General features: G+C 49.1%; 1 protein-coding gene across 8 annotated transcripts in view; it reads right to left on the bottom strand.

The window, feature by feature from the left end:
• The window catches only part of PPP1R12B (protein phosphatase 1 regulatory subunit 12B), a 193,131-nt gene that overhangs the window by 95,837 nt on the left and 78,248 nt on the right, over nt 1–19,046 (bottom strand). For 6 of the 8 annotated variants that reach the window (XM_059999013.1, XM_059999022.1, XM_059999008.1 and 3 more), the window contains exon 13: nt 15,377–15,559. In XM_059999013.1, the coding sequence (XP_059854996.1) occupies nt 15,377–15,559 (183 nt within the window). Of the gene's footprint in view, nt 1–15,376; nt 15,560–18,774; nt 18,884–19,046 lie in introns of those variants that run through there. The other 2 variants (XM_059999055.1, XM_059999064.1) reach the window with 2 other exon arrangements.

Below are 19,046 nucleotides of genomic sequence, written 5' to 3'. Positions count from 1 at the left end.
GCGTCTTCAGTAGAGCCTGAGCCCTTGTACCTTCTAAACCCAGACAGGGGAGAAAACTGTAGTCCTGGAGCCAAACCTGGCTGCCACATTCTGTAAATCAAGTTTTACCAACGACAGCAGCAGAGTTTAATATTTGCTATGGAGGCAAGATGGCCTGCAAAACCTAAAATGTATGTTACCTGGCCGTTTACAGACAAAACTTGGCAACGCCCGTGCCAGACCCACCCACACCCAGCACACCACCTGGGCCTCGTGAGTCTGCGCACCACACGGCTCTTCACTGCCCTGAAAAGACGATGGTCTCGGCCCACAGGGTCCTGCAACGGAAGCACAGTGGCTTCACAGCTATCCCTGCTCTGGCCTCCAGATAAAACTAGGCTAACATCCGCCATGCAGTGACAGAGGAAGGGATTCCGATGCTGAAGTCTTCTAATCACCACACCTGTCTGCTCTGTTTCCTAGAGGGCAGGAAGCGTTTTTCTTTGTATTTGCTATGACTCTGAGGTTACATGATCAGTGGAATTCAAACACTTAGCAGGGAATTTAAGCATGACTAGACAAAAATAATTTGTTCTCTGCCTCTCAAGTTCACAGTGCTCCTCTACATACTACACAGCCGCTAATTTTATCTTAAGAAGCTGTGCAAAATGCCTAGAGCAAATCATCAATGAACATCAAGAAAACCATCATCATCATAATAAAAGACCTAGACTATCTTCTGACAAGTACAGTGTGGAGATAAAGTACCCTGACATGGGAATCAGACCACCTAGGTTTGAACCCTGGCTCCTCAACTTCCTTGCTAGCTGACCCCGGATAAAACATTTAAGCACTCTAAACCCAAGTGTCTTGTGCAGCAAAGGTATTAACAGCTGCAACAGGATTATGAGCAGAAATCAGCAGGGCTGCTGTGAGGACCAGGCGCAAGTGTTCAGGACGGCCTGGCTGTTACTCTCGCATCACCACCACTCCTGCTGCATTGTTTCCATCCCCATGTTAATAGCTCCGCGTGGTGATTTGGGAAAGAAAGAAAGGTGCTCTAATATCCATCCCAACTAGTCCAATAAACAGTTCCCCTTAATTATTTTCCCAGAAATGGATAATTCATTGGGAAGCGGTCTTAATGCCCATGAAAATATTCTCCATGCAGGTTTGAAGGGCTAAGTAAAATAAAGCTACTTTAACTAGAAGAATGAAAGGAAAATAACCAAGAAGATTTCCAGGGAGAGTACAAAGCTGTTTTCCCCAGAATGATGAGAGGATAATCTCTCATCCAGAACCCACTAACAGGAAACTGGTTTTTGGAATAGCTTTAGAGAGTCCTACATTTAAAATCTGTGAAGACGCAATGGTACTTAAGGGTTAACTTCAAACGGGGCAGGAACCAAGTTGAGTGCATGTCTTTATAGCACTCGGGATGCTGCAGTCATTAATTACCGAATGTCTACTGGTCCTCTACCAGGGCCTGTCGTTCCTCGGACTACATCCTGTGCATGAGGTGGCACAGGCACAGGTACATTTCAGGGAGGTGAGAAGGAACTTCCTAAAGATCAACCTGGAAGCACGCAGGGACAGCTACAGGGCAGGGGGATGAGCCAGAGAAGAACAGAGCACGGACCTGCGGCTAAAGATTTTGTGAGTTTGACGAGTCACATGATCTAATTTCAAGACTTCAGGCAGAGAGGATAAAATCATTCCCATTTTACAGAAGAGCTGACTGAGGCCCAAGGAAACACTAAAGTACCCACCCAAGGTCACAGCGTTGTCAGGTGAGACCTAAAGGGAGTAGGACTGGTCGCCTGGCTCCAGCACAGCTTTTCTGACATCACACCACACGAAAACGGGCTCTTCACCTAGCGCCACGGCACCCCAGCTGTGTGGATTCGTGCAGCAAGACATTTCTTTTTCCAAATCTACCAATACCAGGAGGGGAGTATTGTCTTATGTTAGGCTTCTCTTAGTGTCCCCTGATGTTTTCCAAAGTCTGCCATCATCAACACTCTATCTTGGAAAAGGATGCTTTCATATCTCCAGAGGTTGCCATTCACGTGCAGTACGGCCATCCCGGACAAGCTGGAAGGGACAGGTGACAAGAGGGACCAAATTCTCCTGCAGAGGACGCAGCCCACACGGCGGCCAGGCGTTAGTGCAGGTTTACCTCGCCGTTTCTAACTAGGAATGGGTGTTCCTGGGTTCTAGTGTCAGCTTAGCCATTAACTAACAAGAAAGGCTCTTTCTTGCCTTTTAGGGTCAGAGGGAAGGGAGTGGTTTGGTTTATTTGTTTACACCCTTGTTCTAAAGAGGACCTGGGAACTAAAGGAAATGCATACCTGCAGCAATACTTTAAACAGATGAAGAAATGTACGGGAAAGGAAAAGAATGGCCAGATACGGCTGCCGGAAGTCAGGCGCCGATGTACATGTGGTGTCGGGAAGCTCCGCAGGGAGGCCCGAGTGATGCAGGGGCGGCAGAGCAGCAACGGCAGCTCAGGAAGGTCCTGGGAGGAGAAGAGGAGGAAGCCCAGGAAGCCCCAGGCGCCTGCCTGCCGAGGCGGAAGGGCTGGAAGAGCGCAGAGCAGGGGTGGCGGGGAAGAACGGAGGGGCAGGGAAGACTGGAACCAGAGGTCGTGGAAGACACAGGCTCCAGAAGGCAATGGCCCACGACCAAGGGCACGGAGGGTCCGCGGTGCAGGCGCCGGACAGGCGAGGGGGCAGGGCTCCGATTCGGCGGGCTGGAGAGGGGGCGGGAGGTGGGGGACAGAGTGGGGTCAGAGCCCTCCCTCGAGAGCGACAGGGAGAAGGTGGCGGGACAGGCACGTGGGCGGGTGCACCTCTGTCCCCGTCCCCGGTGAGCTCTTGCTGCTCCGTCTGGGAAACACTGTGCGCCCCGGCTCTGGGATCCTTCCCAAGGGAAACTCCCTGCACTCAGCACAGAATGCTGGACCAGCCTGATGGCCGACAGGACGATGCCTCAGTTGGTTTCCAAAAGCCCGGATTCCCCATTCGGATTCCAGAGAGGACGGAAAGCTTTCAATTTACTTTGTTTTCAGAAGTGGTTTCTCCCAAGACAGATACCCACTTCCTTCAAAGAACAAAACATCAAGAGAGCCTAACCCCTGTGCCCACAGTGCCAGCGGACGGTATCCCACGGCCCAGGGGAGACCGGCTCCTCGGACACGGACCGGTGGGGTCAGAACACGTGGGCTGTGAAGTCCCAAAGACCCGGTTTTGAATCCTGGCTTTGCCACTTACTGGCTCTGATTGTGGGCAGGGCCCGTCATCTGAGCCTTTTCTTATATGTATTAAAGAAAATAATATTATTCGTCTCACAAAGCTATGAGGATTAAATGCATCTAGGGAGTTCTGGCGTACGGTAACCACTCAGAACACTAATTCTCTAACCCACTCTAAACCTTTCGCATGTTTGGGGCCACCTGAGATGCCGCCACAGCCCCCCGTCTCACAGGACCCGCCTTCTCCTCCAAGAGCGCAGTACGCCACCTACACAGTCTGCCCTCCAGGGTCTACCCCCCACGCGGCCTCATGGTTTCCAAGGCGTGTACCTGGCGTCCTCAGTCTCGAGGGCACAAGGTAGGCAGGCCTCTCTCGTGTCGTACCTGCAGTTCTTGCACAGCGCTGAATGCGCGAACAGCAGGACAGCCACCTCCTAACTCCACACGGACTGATTCAGAAGTTAAAAGGCAACCTCGACGCATAAGCTGTGCACTCAGCTGGAGAGCAAACCAGGGCTCTTGCCTCGCAGCCCGGGGGGCTGTCACCTGTGCCTGCTGCTCTCACGTGAAGGAACCTCCACCTGCCAGGACACACCTTCTCTGCCTACATTAGAACACCTGAAGTGGAATGGGGCTGGTGTGCTTACCGGCACACGGAGCCAGACACAGAACGGGGTCTTGGGGAGCCAGCCTTCTGCGAAGTGGATCAACAGACATGCCTCTGCTGCCCCCCTCTGGACACCAGGATCACTACACAGCGGCTTGCTCATCCCCACCCGTTTACCCGACACCTTGCTGAGCAAGTGGGCTCTGTGGTATGAAGAAAACCCAGCAGAAAGAGCACCTCCCGGAGCTCCCGATGCAGGGGTGTCAGCTGGACCAGCCCTAAGGACAGGGCCACAGAAGAACACTGGCAAGAGAACCCTGGCTTCAGCCTGGGGCTGGGGGAACAGGAAGCCGGCAGGGGGGTGAACCTCAGGAGCTCCTACGGTACGAGCAGAACTCTGCTCAGCAGAGAAGGTGGCAGAAGGCTGTCCCAGAAAGAAGGGTCAGCGTGGACATCAAACACTTTCAGGGAACACAAAGTGGCACGATCGCCAAAGGCACACAACACAGGAAGGAGAGGAGGAGCAGGGAGAGAAGAGCCCAGCTCTGGCGGCTGGGCAGCGGTCCAGCAGGCAGTCTCCCCGTGGGGCTGCGATGACGGCCAGCAGCAGGGGCTCCTAAATGCCTGACTCAGCCCCATTTTGAACTGTCTACAATCTGGTCCTCTGAGCAACCAAGATCAATGAGGAAACTTCTTACATGTATGGGAAAACATTTATTACCATTAAGATTCAACCTGATTGGGACTTCCCTGGTGGCTCAGTGGTTAAGAATCCGCCTGCCAAGGCAGGGGACATGGGTTCGAACCCTGGTCTGGGAAGATCCCACATGCCGTGGACCAACTAAGCCCGTGCGCCAAAACTCCTGAGCCTGAGCTCTAGAGCCCTCGAGCCACAACTACTGAGCACCCGTTCCACAACTACTGAGCCCGCGCGCCTAGCACCCGTGCTCCGCAGTGAGAAGCCCACGCACCGCGAAGAAGAGTAGCCCCTGCTCGCCACAACTAGAGAAAGCCCCTGCACGGCAACGAAGACCCAATGCAGCCAAAAATAATAATAAAATTAAAAATAAAGTATGAAAAAAATGAAATAGAAAAAGATTCAATCTGACTGTACAGTTTGTAGTAAGCAAAGTGCTTTTACCCAGACCTCAATGAGTTAGTCTCTTCATTTTATCATTTCCTGTTCAAAGGCCAACTCAAGGAGCGATCTATGCCTTCACATACCTAAACCAGCTTCTCTCTGTAACTGCCCTAAATATCTGACATTTTTTCCATCTTATTTACTTAAAATATATACTATGTAATACTTAAGCTATAAAGGATATAAACAATACAACCACCACCTGTGTACTACTATCCAACTTAAGTATAACATTACTGATACCAGTTTCCCCTCAAAAAGAGATGCATGGGGGCTTCTCTGGTGGTGCAGTGGTTGAGAGTCCGCCTGCCGATGCAGGGGACACGGGTTCGTGCCCCGGACCGGGAAGATCCCACATGCCGCCGAGCGGCTGGGCCCGTGAGCCACGGCCGCTGAGCCTGCGCATCCGGAGCCTGTGCTCCGCAACGGGAGAGGCCGTACGGCAAAAAAAAAAAAAAGAGATGCATGTTTCTACTTTCTGAAATTCTTAACCGTCCTCTGCCACTCTAATCTCTTGGATGGGATCCTTAAGTCAGCGCACATGTTTAAATCAATTAGGAATAGGAAGAAAAACCAGAATAGTTCCCAACTGGTTATTCCAAACACTGCATCTTATTCTTACCATCCCCCACCCCAACCATAGCACCCAAATGGTGTGCGCTACCAGCCAGCTTCCCAAAGAACCACCAGAGAGATGAGGGTGGAGGGCAGAAAGGCGCTCTCGGCCATCAGAGCTGCCAAGCAGACACTCACCTGCGGCTCCTGCCCCTCCAGGCCCAGTGCTCACTGGTGCCCAGCTCGGCACACCAGTCGGCCCGCAAACCCAGAACACAAAGATCAACTTCCTGCGCCTCCCATTTCCATAAAACCGGGAACGGCAAGGACTCCACTGCCAGATCAAACCATCACAGGTGAGAGGTCAAGCACCTCACACACATCAGCCACACACCCATGCAGCAGCTTTCGCAGAAGCCCAATTTGTTGAAAAAGTGCCCACTCCTCCGGCTGTCCTTCCCTAGTAAACACTAGAGCTCGTTTTGTGAGGTGGTCACAAGCGACCATCTTCTTCCAACATGGGAAAATCACCTGGTATGGGGGGGGCTTGAGTGAGGACACAAAATTTTGGTCCCTCCCACATGTCACCAACACTCACAGCTCTGAAAAAAGAACCACTTTATCAAAAGGAGATTAACTGTAAACACATGGCTGATAAGAGCTTTGAGCAGCAGGTGTCCGGTGACTTCTGGCTGTACTCTGAAGTGGCTGGGAGCTGGGGCAGAGCTGCCAGAGGCTCTGTGGCTTCCTAGCTGCCTTTGGAATGCGTGTGTCCTGTGGCCGGGGTGGGGGGGGGGCGGGGGGCTTTTTTTTTTTTTTTTTGCGGTATGCGGGCCTCTCACTGTTGTGGCCTCTCCCGTCGCGAAGCACAGGCTCCGGACACACAGGCTCAGTGGCCATGGCTCACGGGCCCAGCCGCTCCGCGGCATGTGGGATCTTCCCAGACCGGGGCACGAACCCGTGTTCCCTGCCTTGGCAGGCGGAGTCTCAACCACTGCGCCACCAGGGAAGCCCCGGGGCGGGGGAGGGGGCATTTTTAAGCCGCCACTCCTGAACTGTTAGGTGGTGTGCTGAGGAACTGTGTGACAAACGCCACTGTCTCTGGAAATGAAGAGGGTTCATGTCTCAGTAGCTGTGTTTAGCAACAGAAATACAAAAAAAGATAATAAGCCTTCTAAATTCCAGGCCCTTCCATCTTACTGTAGTAACTCTCAGCAGGCACCAACCAGGTCTTCTTTTCCAGAACCGCTGAGTGGGGCGAAATGGTCCGAGTGTTATTTTTAAACAGCTTTACTGAGATATAGTTCACATCCCCATTTAAGTGTACCATTCAGTGGCTTTCAGTATATTCACAGTTATGCAATTATCACCATAATCAATTTTAAAACATTTTGATCACCCCAAAAAGAGATCCCACATGCAGTATAGTCACTTCGCACTTGGTGTTTTTAAATACAGACCAACAGCGTCTTTCCCGCTGGCTAACTAGTGCCATCAGATCTGGCCCGTCATCAACTTCAGGCGCACCAGCACTTTACCCCTGAGAAAGGGAAGCGGTGCCAATCAGGTGTCAATCACACATGCTCTTTTGTCACCATTTAAAAGTTACTTAATTTAATAGTTATTGAAAGGGATCTTTCAGACTTATTTAGACATATTTAGTACCAGCAATGCACATAACCCAGTAGAAGTAACGTGAGCACTGATGACCAAATTCACACACGTGTGGGGATGACAACTGGCAATGATGAGATGTCCCGACGGCGGAGCTTGTGAGACGTGAAAAAAGCGGCCCCCAGAATCAACAACACCCAACGCTGCACGACATGGCATGTGCTCGGTGACAGAACAGCAAAAACTGTCTTCCTAACTATAGCAAGAAAGGAGTCAAGCAAGCGTAATCTTTAACAGCTAATGAGCTAACATAATACTAATCATACAAGCAACCCAGAAACCTCCAGCATGGCAATACTTAAGAGAATGTACCGACTGCTACATACATTTCACTCTCTTCCTGTTCCTAGTTAGGAAGAGAGAGAACTATTTATACCAGCAGAGAAAAGCCTGGTAAGTTCAGCACTGCTGCGGTCTCTTAGGGAAAGAAAACACTCGTTTCAGAACAAGAACTGAGAGAGGCTGGAGGAGCTTGGGAACCTCTTCTCTAGAACACCTCCTTGAATTGACAACTGCCTGACTTTAGCTTGGAGACAGGGAGATGAGTCAAACAACTTTAAAAAACCATGACTCAGTGTTTAATTACTTGGTTTAAATTTCTGACATTCCAAAGATGATGCCAAATTAATCTGCTGACAGCTTCACTTAGTGGAATAACTACCCAGCTTATAAAGACCCCAAAGGATTCAAGAAGGTCGACACATGTGGTATATATGACTCGGCCGTAAAGAGACCAAACAAAGCAAGTCGCATGTGAGCTATTTGGGAAAGACAAATAACTTTAGCTTCTTGTAGAGAAAAACCGTTTTGGCCATTTCTACAAGAAAAGAAAGGGCACCAATAAAAAAGAAGGTGTAAAATTCAGGGCTGGGGCGAGAGGATCAAGGGCGGGAGCCCGCAGACTCCAACATTAGCCCCGGGAGTTGTTGACACTGTTGACACTGTTGCTAAGGAAAACCTGGGGCTTTCGGAATGAAGGCAGCCACCACGCCCTGCGACAGCTGCTGCCTGCCCTGACACCCTGTCGCCTTCTGCCAGTTGCATGCCATGTGCCCTCTCCACCCTGTCGTCCGCCAGCCCAGTCAACCCCTTCACAATCGGAGGACGCTGGTGGTTTCTACCGTCCTCAGGAGCAACCCCAAAATGGGATGCAGTGATCAGAGTGCCATGAAGGCAGAGGCTGCCGTGCTCCAGGCACTGATGGAGACGGACTGGCCCCTGGACCAAAACTTTTTAATCCAAAAGAAGAAATGGTTAGTGAGTTCAATGCGAAGGAAAAAGAGGCCTGAGTTATGGTCTCCACTGTGCCTGACTCAAGGTGTGATATCAGGCAAATCACTCCATGCTCTTCGGGCCTCGGCATTTCCATCTGCAAAACAGGGGCATAACGCCTCTTCCTTTCCATCAGGTAAAAGGAACACACTGGTCACAGGGGAGCTTTTCAGAAAAAAAAAAAAAAAAAACAAAGAAAAAGAAACAAAATTTTAAAAAGGAACTTTGTAAATCCAAGATTGTGCCCTTCTCAAAAGTAATGAACTTTCAGAGGTCCTGCCCTGAGCTTACGTAACAAAATCACACATTACCTAGAATCCTGCATAAATTATCCTGACTCGCTTGACTCCTGTGTCTACTCTTCAATGACTGTGGCCACCTTCACAGACTTACATCATCATAGAGACTGTTGTCCACAGGATTAATTTTTTTTCAAGCTCATCTGCCCCCCCACCCCCATTACAATGGCGATTCTTCATCACTCTGGAACTTTGGAAAATACAGGAAAAAAATAAAAATAAAATAAAAATTACCCATCATCCCTCAGAAAAGTCTAGTGTTCACCTTTCCGTGTTGATCACTTTTCCGTGTTGATCACGGTTTGGTACCATGATGACCACTGTATCCAGCCCTGCCTCCTGATGCGTCTGTAATCATATGTGTAGTTCACAGGCTGAGTGAAGGGCCCCCCACTCCCGGAGAGCCGCACCCCACCCCCGGACAGTGCTACACGCGCCCACTCCCCCCTCTTCGAACAAACCCGGCTCAGAAAAGGAAAGTCAGGTGCGCCGGTTCCATGGGAAGACCCACACCCCAATGCACGAGCTCTAGTTACCCCGCAAACAGGGATTCTTTCTGAGATGACTTTTCTGCTGGTCAGGGCTTGCTATGGCCAGTTTCAAGACCCATTTGCCTGACGCTAATTGTTTCCAACGGGACCTGTCAACACAGGCTCCAGGCCTCCATTTCCCAGCAAGAGCCAAAATGCTTCCACAAGGAGCTGGTTACAGAGCAAGCTGCGGCTTCACGAGAAGAATTAGTACCCAGCATGCTCTTTCAGAAGGGAAATTTAGCTGTTTTCAAAACATGTGCTTGTTTTCTTTCAGCGTGTGTTTGTCTGAAGGAGAAACTGAATTAAACGGCTTTAATTCTGTAAAGGCTTAAATGACGTTTTATTCGATCAAGCCATTCCCCGGCTGAAAGCACTCCAGTCCACAGCTCTGAGAGCGGAAGTTCAAGTTTCTCAGCACAGCACAGACAGAAACTACACCATGTGGTTCCTGCCCACCTCTCTCTAGCGCCACAATTTCCAAAGTATTCCCAATGGAGTACCAGTCAGGTTTCTGTGAAAAAACAAAACTAATCGATGGACACAGAAATTTGGCAACTGTGCAAATTCTAACCAGCCCCACGCCCTGGAGAGGAGCGATCCCCAGGTTTTGGAGCAACCTGTGTTTACCTGTGTTTAAGCCGTCGTTTCACAAATCCGCTGGGCCACAGAACACTTTTTTTCTGCATCCAAATCTACTTCACACAAGACACCTGCGGAAACGCTGCACTGGCCTTGCCCTCCTCCCAGTGCCAGGCACAGTGAACTTGTCCCCGAATTTCTCAGGTCCCTCTAAAATACCACCCTCCTGTTACGACCAGCCTCTCAAAACTCAAGCCCAGGCACCTCCTCTGCAGCCCCTTCCCTGCCCCTCTACTCCAGACCCGCTCTGTTCCCACATCGGACACTGTGCTGCAGCTTCTGAGCTGCCTTCCACACGGACACGCTCTAGCTTTTCCCTGACCTTGGATCTGTAACGCCCCTGCACCGGGCACACGGCAGCCTCTCCCTAGACGGCTGTTAGACGCCTTACACACGCAGGTTCCCGTAGCAGCTCTCTACCAGATACCTCAGTGCGTCTGCAACATCTTCTGTCTCAACAGCTACTCCTGATGCACTTACCTCACTGCTCCTCTAGATGCTCGCTCTAGCTTTAGTACAGCTGGTCACTTCTAACTATTGTTACTGTGAAATCAAGTTCATATCTTATGGCAAGACAAGAACAATTCAAACATAAGCACATCTGCTCTGCCCTCTGGCCCCACTCTCCCCCTTACTGTGCAGGGCGTATCTGCATTTTACATCGACCAAACCTCCGTCGGCAGGAACACCTGCTCAGCCACGAAGAGCAGTGTTCTCCCAGCAGCAACGAGACAGCGCCTTAGAGATAACCTTCCTTCTTGATGGGGCCACGATGACGCTCAGACGTGGCTTGTGTGACCTGTCAATAAGACGTCATTTCGCGTACAGCCTTGTGTCTCAAGAACTTATGCTACTGTGCCGTGACCTCTAACGGGAGGAACGGTTCTTGGAGCTCGCTGAGATGTTCTTCCGGGTTATAACCCTCAAATCTGGCTCAAATAAAATGCTCCGCTTCTTTCTGAGATCAACTGACTAATCTTTGTCGACATCACCGACTGAAGTCACGGTCTGAGGTTGCTGTCTGCCGCTCGTCTGCATCCTGAGCATCTAGACCCTGCCCGGGAGCTCTCCCTCATGGTGCCTCTCCCTCTCCAGTGTTCACAGTGTTCTGTGAGTTTGTCTCTGGTGGGGACTGCTGTACAGAAATCCCTTGGGCCCCAGGTTGAAGATGTGTTTATCTTCAAGGTATCTTTGAATTTGTTTGTGCCATGATGGCCCCCAAATTTTAAGAGTACAGACCTACTTCCTATGTTAAATTCTTGGCTTGGGATTTCCAAACTATATGGGTAGTAAAAATATCCCACAAAAGATTTTTCTGACAACAAAGACTACTGTATAACACAGGAAACTGTATTCAATATCTTGTAATAACCTATACTGGAGAAGAATCTCAGAAAGAATATATAAACATATTCTTTAAAAAATATAGGGCTTCCCTGGTGGCACAGTGGTTGGGGGTCCGCCTGCCGATGCAGGGGACACGGGTTCGTGCCCCGGTACGGGAAGATCCCACATGCTGCGGAGCGGCTGGGCCCGTGAGCCGTGGCCGCTGAGCCTGCGCGTCCGGAGGCTGTGCTCCACAACGGGAGAGGCCACAGCAGTGAGAGGCCCGCGTACCGCAAAAAAACGAAAAAAACCAAAATATATATATATATATATACAGTCTTTTTTTTTTTTAGGTAAGAAGTGGATTGATTGACTGATCGATTAATTTTGGGGTTGTGTTCGGTTTTTGTTGCTGCGCACGGGCTTTCTCTAGTTGCGGCGAGCGGGGCCTACTCTTCGTTGCGGCGCGCGGGCTTCTCATTGTGGTGGCTTCTCTTGTTGCGGAGCACGGGCTCTAGGCACGTGGGCTTCAGTAGCTTTGGCATGCAGGTTCAGTAGCTGTGGCTCACAGGTTCTAGAGCGCAGGCTCAGTCGTTGTGGCGCATGGGCTCAGCTGCTCCGTGGCATGTGGGATCTTCCCGGACCAGGGCTCAAACCCGTGTCCCCTGCATTGGCAGGCGGATTCTTAACCACCGTGCCACCAGGGAGGTCCCTATATATATTCTTAAGAAAAAAACCTGCCTGGACTCTTGACACATCTTTGGACCGTGGGCAAAGAACTGGGCAGCCCTTTGAGAATTCCAGCTCTACTCAGGTTCTTGGTGGTGGATCCAAGCCTAGCCAGGTCCACAGCCACGCGTCCTACATCCACCCACGGCGCTAAACCAGAGCCTCCAGGCTCCAGGTCTCATTCCACCCTGGGCCACTCAGACCATTCTGGCTTCTGGGGTCTCTTCATTTTTGTCAGCTGGGAGTTCTCTTTCATTCTTCTGAACTGAGCCACCCTTTCGTCTGTTTATAATAGGAACAGGGCCCTGTGGGCCTGTCTGCCGTGCTGCTGGAACCACCTCCTAAACAAACGTTGAGCACATTCACTCTTTTCTGTCTCCTCCAACGACTACCTCAGTGCCAGCTACTGGTCTTCTTCACGCTCGCTCCTCTGCAGGGGTGTCCTAACTGGTCATCTCACATCCATTCCTGTCCATTCTTCCCCTGTCCACTTCGTATGTACTACTGCAACCAGAGTTTAAAAGGCAGAATTTTTTAAAATGTAAGTCACATCAACTTTTTTTTTTGTCTCAAACCTTCTACTGACAGATGACCCAGAAATTCTACTCCTAGGTACACACCCAAGAGAAATGAAAACATATGTTCACACAAAAACTTGTACATGAATGTTTATAATAATATTCTTCAAATAGCTGAAAGGTGGAGACAACCCAAATGTCCCCCACCCCATGAATGGCACACAAAATGCAGTATATCCACGTAACGAAACAGTATCCGGCCATGAAAAGAATAAAGTACTGATGCACGCCACAACACAGATGACTCTTGAAAACACGCTGCTGAGGGAAAGGAGCCAGTCACAGAAGACCACATACTGATTCCATTTGGATGAAATCTCCAGAGCACGCAACTTGACAGAAGCAGAAAGTAGAGGAGTGGTTGCTTAGGCCTCGGGGGCAGGGGGAGACGGGGTGGCGACAGCTGAAGGCTACGGGCTTTCTTTTTAAGGTGATGAAAATGCTCTAAAATTGACTGTGGTGATGGCTGCGTTGAACTGGTGAATTACATGCTGTGTGAAGCACATCTCTGCAAAGCGGTTCAAAAAACTCTTCCGGTGGCTCACCATGGTTCTCGGCACATAAACCCACAACCTCCTCGCTGGGGGTGAGCTGCATCACGGAGCCCTGCCTGCGCCGCGGGCCTCACCGCAGACGGCTCTGTCCCTCACTCGCTACACTCCAGCCACCATGTCTCCTTCCAGCGTCTCCGAAGGATCGAGCACCGTCCCCCGCCTTGGTGTCTCTGCGGTGGCTGTCTGCTCTGCCTGGAACGCCCGCCCCTCCCCCTCCCCTGGCTGTTATCTGCCCTGCAGTTCTCACTCGGGCATCACACCCCGAGGGGGACTTTCTCTGACCCCACCCCCCCAGCCCGAGAAGGCGAGTCTACAGTACGCGGATCTTCTGTAAAGCACCACGCACAGCATCTATCACAAGTGTAATCACCCTCGTTCCTCTTCACTAGCGTATACACTTCGCAGCGGCTCAGACCATACTCATCAGCTCATGGCTGTGCGGTCTGGGCTTGTCACAGTATCTGGCAACAGCAGGTGCTCAGCAAATTCTGGAAGGAATAAACGCTGCTACAGATCAACTGACTGAGTCCAACAGCTCTTTATCTAATACGCTCCCAGCTATTTATCTTGTGCCAGCTATTTATTTTATTATCTAATAATTATTATTTATCTAACGAATATCTATACCTATTTTGTGCCATCCCTAAAGTGCACTCATCTTGATATACCACATTCATATTACAATTCATTACTATCTTGACCCAATTCTTTTATTCTTACATTTGCTGCTCCTTGAGGAAAGACATCCTAGTTCTATAAAACATGTGGCACACGGCTGGTACTCAATAAATATTTGTGGCTTGAATAAAACTTCTAAAACAAAAATCACAATCTGTAACAGGTTACTGATCACAGGTTATAAAATGCCCAGAAGACAGCAATCGTTTCTCTAGATTTCTCTAAATAATGGTTCATGCAACTAAATATTTAATAATGCAGTTTGATAAAGAACCCGGTTTACGCATCCTTCCAGGGACCATGATCTTAATGATGAATTTAACTCATTTCACTTGTCTCGGCTCAGAAGGAGTTTTTAAAGGGAGTTTTTTCCCCAGCTAATGAAAGATTGCTTTCGCATTTAGTTTCTAGATGAAACTAACAGTATCTAAGTAACGTCTGAGCTATGAAATACATAGACATTAAATATTGAAGATTGATTTATTAAAACTTTCCTGGCTGTAAGCCTATTAAAAGATGACAACTGTTAACTCTGCAATCTCTTAGCCCAGAAAATGGAATTTCTTCAAGTTGTACGTAAAGAAATGAAAAAAGAAAGGGAGGAAAGGAAGAAAAACACTCTTTTTCAACTTAACATCTTCCTTCTGTTTCTTCGCAAGATGCAAGTCTTAGAGCTATCTTTATAATAAACGAATGTCTAAAAAGTTTAACTCATTGTACCTTGTAGCTGAAACGACACGCTGCCTTGTTACACATATAGACACTCGGAAATATACACCTCCTTCCTTTGGATATTCAAAATAAAATGAAGTCAAAGTGAAATCTAAATTTTGGTAAGATTTGACCTCTTTTTCTAGTCTTAAAAAAGGGATAATTATGGCTTCAGTCTTTATGTAGATCTGAAACTCCCAAATGGAATGCATTCTACTTTTACCACTTCTTCTAGTGGAAGAAAATGGCCTGCTCTCCTTGGTCACACCTTCCATTGTCTCAGAAGGTTCTCTCAGCTCCTGCCTTAGATCTCTCTGAGGTCCGCTCACGGCTGCTCCCACCATCCCTCCAAGGAGCCTGCAGAACAGTTGGCCACCATCCCTCTACAGTATCATCATGTGCCATCCACTTCCTTTTCTGGTATTCGTCTCAGATTCATCAAAACTGCACATCCTAGCTCCGTTTCTCTGAGCCTTTTATCGTATCACTGCTCTTCTCTGCTGCCAGCAGTCGTCGTGGACCACCAGAGCCAAACCAAAGACACTTCTCTCTGCTCAGCTGCTCCGTCACAAAAGGGGGAAACAGTGCCTGACAGCCATCTCTCTCGTAAGACAAACAGAAAGAAGAAATGCCCACAGATCCATAACAGAAGAAGTACCTACGTTAAATAATCAGAAAGAATTAAGATCTCCACCAAAAATCTCCCAGAGGCAAAAGAGAAAACCCACGCTGTAACATGAAGACTCGTTTTCACAGAAGTATGTGCGGCTGGGGAAAACACTTCACGCCCACCCCGCTACCTACTACCTCAAAGCAGAACCCCACAAGTGACATCAGTCGTAACACACCTCCTCCTCTCCCTGGCTTCCACAGAGGAGTCCGTTCCAGGAGTGGAGAGCAGAGCGGCAGCTGTAACCCCATTGGCAGTGCTAGGTGGGGGGCGATTCGTGATCACACAGAGCGGGGTGCCGCAAGAGACACCGTCTACTGTTCTCTCCGCTGCGGAGTCAGCCTGGGATTTGTAAGGAGGCCTGAAATCAAAAGGACACAAGCAGAAAGAGAACGGTCAGGCACGCACACAACGCAGTGGTAGAGACAGAGCTTCGAGGTGGGTTTACCCAGAGAATCTTCTCGCTCAGAATTTGTCTGGGGTTGGTCTGCTTTCTTAATTCTGAGCTCTTAAATCTTAGAACAGTGATTACGCTTTCCGTCTGATATCTTCTGCCCAAGCAGTTATGTTTTACGGAAAATATTTTTTACTTGAGATTAGAAAAAAATTGTTTTTTGATTAGCTATGGCACAAGGCAAGATAGTGACACATGCGAGAGAGCTCTGAATGAGTCCTGAGCACCATCTGGTCTCCACACACACACAACAGACACTGAAGTCACTTACGATCACGTCACTGCCCTTCAGTCCCGGGCAGTGAGTGCCTGTGGTGGCCTCACAGCGGACGGCCGTCCTCCTGGATCACCCAGATACACTCGACAGACACTCCGCAACCTCACCTAGCTTAGCAACTGCTCTCTTTCCACGGAACCAAATGCCTGATTGTCCGTATTCGTAACTGCAGACAGGAGAGACTGAAACCAAAACTAACAGGATTCTACACGCAACCTTAACTACAGACTTTCCAACAGCAAGCTGTACAATTACATTCATTTACATGAAAACAAGACCTTTGTTTCTTAACAAAGAGTTGAGATCAACCATTGGCTTTCCACCCAAAAAGCTATCATTTGTGATGTCACAGCTTGTTGCTGGGGTAACAGAGATCCAAAATTGATACTCACAAAGATGGAGAAAGAAATGAAAATAATGAATGCTAAAAATCTGGGTTTTTTTTCACCTACTTAGAATTACCAGAATGCTTATAAGGAGCTATAAGCTCATTTTCAAATAATCACATTATTATAATAAGCTTGAAAGAATTAATCAGATCATAAAAACCTAAATATGGTACCTAGATGCCAGTATAAAATTAGAACAGTTTTGAAGTGGTATCTAAAAAATACAATTGCTTCTCCAGAAGCAATTAATAGCTCAGAAAAAAGGTGAAATTTCACATTCATTTTTTTATTTAAAAAATGAAGGCAAATAATTCCTCAGACTTACAAGATGTACGAGCCTATAGGAAGCACTAATAAAATCAGCCAGGAACAAAGCTATGAAATCATTACACTTATCGAAACCTTACATGGAATTCCTTTTAGCTTAATAACATGCTTCGGTCTCTGCAATTTCTTACGCTGGAGAAATGCCAAGGATTTTATTTGTCAAATTACAGAATAGGATTCTTACTATTATTTTGAAGTATATAATTTTACAAGGAGGTTGTTAGGATCCGAACAGAAGAAGCTCCAGAGCAGGGATCGGAGGCTCTGAGTGTAACCTCTCCGATCTCGTCCCTGTAAAATGGGGATAATGCTGCCTTGAACTGCAGGGATCTTGTGATGGTTAAATCAAATGTCTGTGGAACACTCAGTATAGTGCCCACAATAAAAGATAAACTCAGTGGAAAGAAAATAGTGAAAAAGCAAAGAGCCCCCAAACGCACAAATCCAGGCTCCAATCCTGCCGCGGTTGTTCCTTCCTGGCCGAGTGACCTCGGGCAGATCATCATATTTTTGGTCTCAGCTTCCTCATCCATAAAATGAGGATAATGTCCCATACACTGGAGGGCTCTTTAGGACCACATGTAACACAGCCAGCTGCCTCACCCATGTTCATGTCCCTTTCCCTCCTTACTAACAGGACCCTATTATTCAAGGCATCAATGTGCCTAGCTAAAAATCCACACTTTTCAAAGTCTCCCTGGTCGCTAGAGGTGGCCAGGGAGACACGAGCAGAAGATCAGTGCGTCTGGGGAAATTCTCAGTTCAGAGGCATTCCCTCTTCGCATACTTCCCCCTTTCCTCCTCCTCCCTGCCTAGAATACAGCCATGATGGCTAGAACGCTAGCAGCTATTTTGGACCATTAGGCAACCCATGGAAATGGAAGCCACAATCTAAACATTGTGAAGCGGAAAGACAGAAGGAACACAGACCCTTTGGTGGCTCTGGAGCTATGTGCCAGCACTGCCTATTTCTGGACTGTCTTAACTGAGAGAAAAAAAATAAACCTTTAAAATAAACCTAGTCAGTATCATTTGGATACACTGTTATGTGTGAGTAAAGCAAGTCCTGATGTAATTCTGTACAGTACGAGCCCCATGCCTGGCACACGCTGGGGTTCAACAAAGGGTGGCCATTACCATTCTTTCCCAGGCCTCGCTCTGAATTAATCAGTAGCCTCTCTGTGCTTCAGTGTCTCCATCTGTGGGGCTAACGTTAACCATGCCTGTGCAAATGGATTGTTATGGGGCCTAGTAAATGTATAAATAATCATACAGTATTGTTAGAAGCAGTCCATCATAAGCCACCCCACCTGGCCAAACAAATGAGCCCCACTTTTGTCAGGAAAAGAAACCCAGTGGCCAGTCGGGCACCAGTCGGGCACCACCACCAGCCGTGTCCTTGCTGCAACACTGGCCTCGATGACATTTTTCATTTTTTTTGTGTCAGCTGTAGAAACAAGACCCAGTGGAGGAGCCCCTGTGCTGCACCCAAAGGAAAATATCTCTGACCACATTCACAACCACAGCTGAAGTTCTGCCCCAGGTTCACATGACACTCTGCCCGTGCCACCCCTCAGATGAGCTAGAAACCAAGGTGTCAGCCGGCAACAGAATGGAGACAAACACACATCTCCTCCTTCCCACAGTGGGTGCCGCAAAACACTCACTGCTAGAAATTCTCAGAAGGGGGCTGTAGGAGGCTTCTGGGAAAAGAATTAGCGTCCCTTTCGATTTGGGTTGAATGCCATCTTCCAAAAAGAGTAAACAGAAGAGATTCCTCCTGATACTTCCTGGGAAATTAGTATAAATGACATGTGGGCTGTTTGTAACATGCGATTTAGCACAATAGCTGGGGCCCTTACGTTGTAACCCAGCTGGGAGAGCTACCAGGAGGCAAGGCCTAAGCATGCCCTACGGTTACCTGACGAGCAGCTGCTGCCTGGCCGAAACAGGTCAGAGCAAAAGCGTCCTCACTGACTCAGGGACACTCTCCAGGAGTCCGGAGTCTCCTGGCTGGAGCCTCCAGATGTGACTCCAGCGGCCCCCAGCAGCCTTACCTGCGTGGTGCGCAGATGCAGCAGTGTCTGCACTGAGTGGAGCGGGGGAGCAGGCGGCGGGCTGCCACCTGCCGCCCCAGAGCTGGAGGAACCAATGGTAATGAGTGAGGCAGCAGGAGGTGGGTTGTGATTGGCTGAGAGGTAGGGGCTTGAGGGGCCACTACGTCCACCACAGGACGCACTGCAAAACAGCACACGGTCACTTCCTTCAGGACACGCTGCTCGCCCCCCTCCCAGCACCACCTCCCCACCCAGACTACGCGCTTAAAGGAGGTGGATGGAGAGAGGGCACGACAGCTGGGAAGCGGAGGGCCCCAGCCCAGCTCGAGCAGCGCCCCGGCAGC

Source organism: Delphinus delphis, chromosome 1 (genome assembly GCF_949987515.2).
Source record: "Delphinus delphis chromosome 1, mDelDel1.2, whole genome shotgun sequence".
In the NCBI taxonomy this organism is placed as follows: Eukaryota; Metazoa; Chordata; class Mammalia; order Artiodactyla; family Delphinidae; genus Delphinus; species Delphinus delphis.
Note: the sequence above shows the minus strand (reverse complement) of the source record. Positions and strands in the feature narration are given on the sequence as shown.